Source organism: Parus major, chromosome 21 (assembly GCF_001522545.3).
Source record: "Parus major isolate Abel chromosome 21, Parus_major1.1, whole genome shotgun sequence".
Lineage (NCBI taxonomy): Eukaryota > Metazoa > Chordata > Aves > Passeriformes > Paridae > Parus > Parus major.
In genome coordinates this window covers 772,391-774,705 of record NC_031789.1, presented here as the reverse complement: position 1 = coordinate 774,705, position 2,315 = coordinate 772,391, and the positions used below count along the sequence as shown (strand labels likewise).

At 62.8% G+C, this 2,315-nt stretch overlaps 1 protein-coding gene across 1 annotated transcript in view; it reads right to left on the bottom strand.

The window, feature by feature from the left end:
* LOC107213509 (protein-arginine deiminase type-1-like) overlaps positions 1-504 on the bottom strand; it is a 13,713-nt gene extending 13,209 nt beyond the window's left edge. The window contains exon 1 of the mRNA XM_019008732.1: positions 413-504. Within this exon, the coding sequence (XP_018864277.1) occupies positions 413-504 (92 nt within the window). The remainder of the gene's footprint in view (positions 1-412) is intronic.
* Positions 505-2,315: the final 1,811 nt, after the last annotated feature.

Below are 2,315 nucleotides of genomic sequence, written 5' to 3'. Positions count from 1 at the left end.
TGGACAGAGGGGTGGACAGCAGGGATGAACACTGAGATGGACCCTGGGAATATCATCCCAGTGATGAAGGGACAGGGGAAAGGGACAGGGGGATGGACACTGGGAAAGGACAGGGGGATGGACACTGGGAAGGGACGGGGGATGGACACTGGGAAGGGACAGGGGATGGACACTGGGAAAGGACAGGGGGATGGACACTGGGAAGGGACACTGGGAAGGGACATTGGGAAGGGACACTGGGAAGCGACAGGGGGAAGGGACACCGGCAGTGCCATCCCTCACCCCTCCCGGGACCGCATCCCCTGGGAAAAGCCCCTGGAGCAGCAGCCCCGCCCCCGCCCCAGCGCGCGCTATTTTCGGGCTCTGGCCTGATGGGATCAAGGGGGAAAAGCGGATTTGTGCCCTCGCTCACCCGCACACGTCCAGGGCCAGCTCGGTGCCCAGCACGCACACGGTGCTGCCCGGCCGCTGCGTGGACAGCTGGACACGGCGCTGCTGCGCCATCGCCGCCACCCCGGGCACCCTCGGGTGCCGCGCCCGGCGGCCGCGGGGGATTTATAAAGCCGGGCTGCTGGGAGGGGATCAGCCAAAGCCCGGCCTAATCCCACCTCCGGGCCGGCGCTGGGAGCGGGGGAAGCGGCCCGCGGCACCCACGGGATGTTCGGGGCTCCGGGAGGGGGTTGGGGCTCCGGGTGGCACAAAGGGACGCGGGGGTGGCGGTCACCGTCCGGCCCCCGCTGGGAAATATCCACCGCGACACCCGAGCCGAGCTGGCCCCGAGCCAGCGCCGGGCACGGCCGGGTTCCATTTCTCCTCCTGCTGAAAGCTTTTCTTTGTGACGATGCGCTGGAATTCTTCCTCCGGGCAGGGCTGGAGCTGCAGGGCGGGCGCTCGGCCCGGGCTCCCGGAGCGCTGCCACCCGGGGGGGATGTCACCTGCGCTGGGGACAGCGGACCCCCGGCGGCTTTAATCGCCTTTGTTTTAATTAAATTTAATTAAAATGCCCGGCCGCGCGTGGGAGAGCCCTTTGTCCCTGCAGCTGTTCGCAAACCCCCTCCCCGCCGGGTCACGCGCGGCCCGGGTTTGGTGTCGCTCCTCGGGGTCCGGGAATATCAGCAGGGACACGGCTCGGAGAAACGGGGCTGGGAATGGGGTTAGAAACCCGCTTTTGGGGAAAAAAACCCGCTTTTTGGGGAAAAACCCCCCCCGCTTTGTGGGGAAAAATTAAACCCGCTTTGTGGGGAAAAAATAAACCCGCTTTTGGGGCAAAAAAACCCCGCTTTGTGGGGAAAAAACCCCCCGCTTTGTGGGGAAAAATTAAACACGCTTTTGGGGCAAAAAAACACGGCTTTGTGGGGAAAAAATAAACCCGCTTTTGGGGAAAAAAACCACGATTTTTTGGGACAAAAAAACCCGCTTTTGGGGTAAAAAAACCCCGCTTTTGGGGGCAAAAAACCCCCGTTTTTTGGGACAAAAAAAAAACCCCGCATTTTGGGACAAAAAAACCCCGCTTTTTGGGACAGAAAAAACGCTTTTTTGGGGAAAAAAAACCCGCTTTTTGGGGCGAGGAGAGGTGCGGGAGCATCCCCTCGCCACTTTTTGGGGCCGTAGGTGTTGGAAGCGCAGGTGCGGCTGCCCCTCAGCTCCAGGAAAGGGAATTTTGCCCGAAATGGGCTGGTCCGGCCCCAAAAGGGCAGCGGGGCCGTGGCCGGGGCAGCGGGCGGGGTGCGGCTCCCGGGGCGGTGCCCGGCGGGGACCGGGCGGGCACGGGGAAGTGTCGCGCTCCGCTGGAGACCAAGAGGAGGAAACTCCCTCCTGGAGAAGGCGTGGAGAGGTCCCGAGGAGGGCACGGGGGAGCTCTGAGAACCGGCTGCCCCGGCTGGGAGCGATTTTGGGGCCGAAACGGGGGGTTTTGGGGGTGGTATCAAGCTACAAAGCCTCGAGCTTTCCTCGTCCCCCAGAGCCAGCAGCCCCCAAGCAAAGCCCTGTGCCCCAAAGCGGGCTCCGAAGGATCCTCACCCCGGGAGGGGAGGGCGAGAGACGGAGAAGCGCAGCCCCCTCAGTGTCCGTCAAGCTTTATTGGCCAAACCCGTGCTCTCGGTGCTTTTCCGGCGCAGGAAATGCACTTTTCCCCTCCAGGGGATGCAGGAAATGCATCTTCCCCTCCCTGGGGATGCAGGAAAGGCACCTTTCCCCAGCGGGGATGCAGGAAATTCACATTCCCCCCCCAGGGATGCAGGAAATGCATCTTCCCCTCCCCGGGGATGCAGGAAATGCATCTTCCCCTCCCTGGGGATGTAGGAAATGCGCCTTTC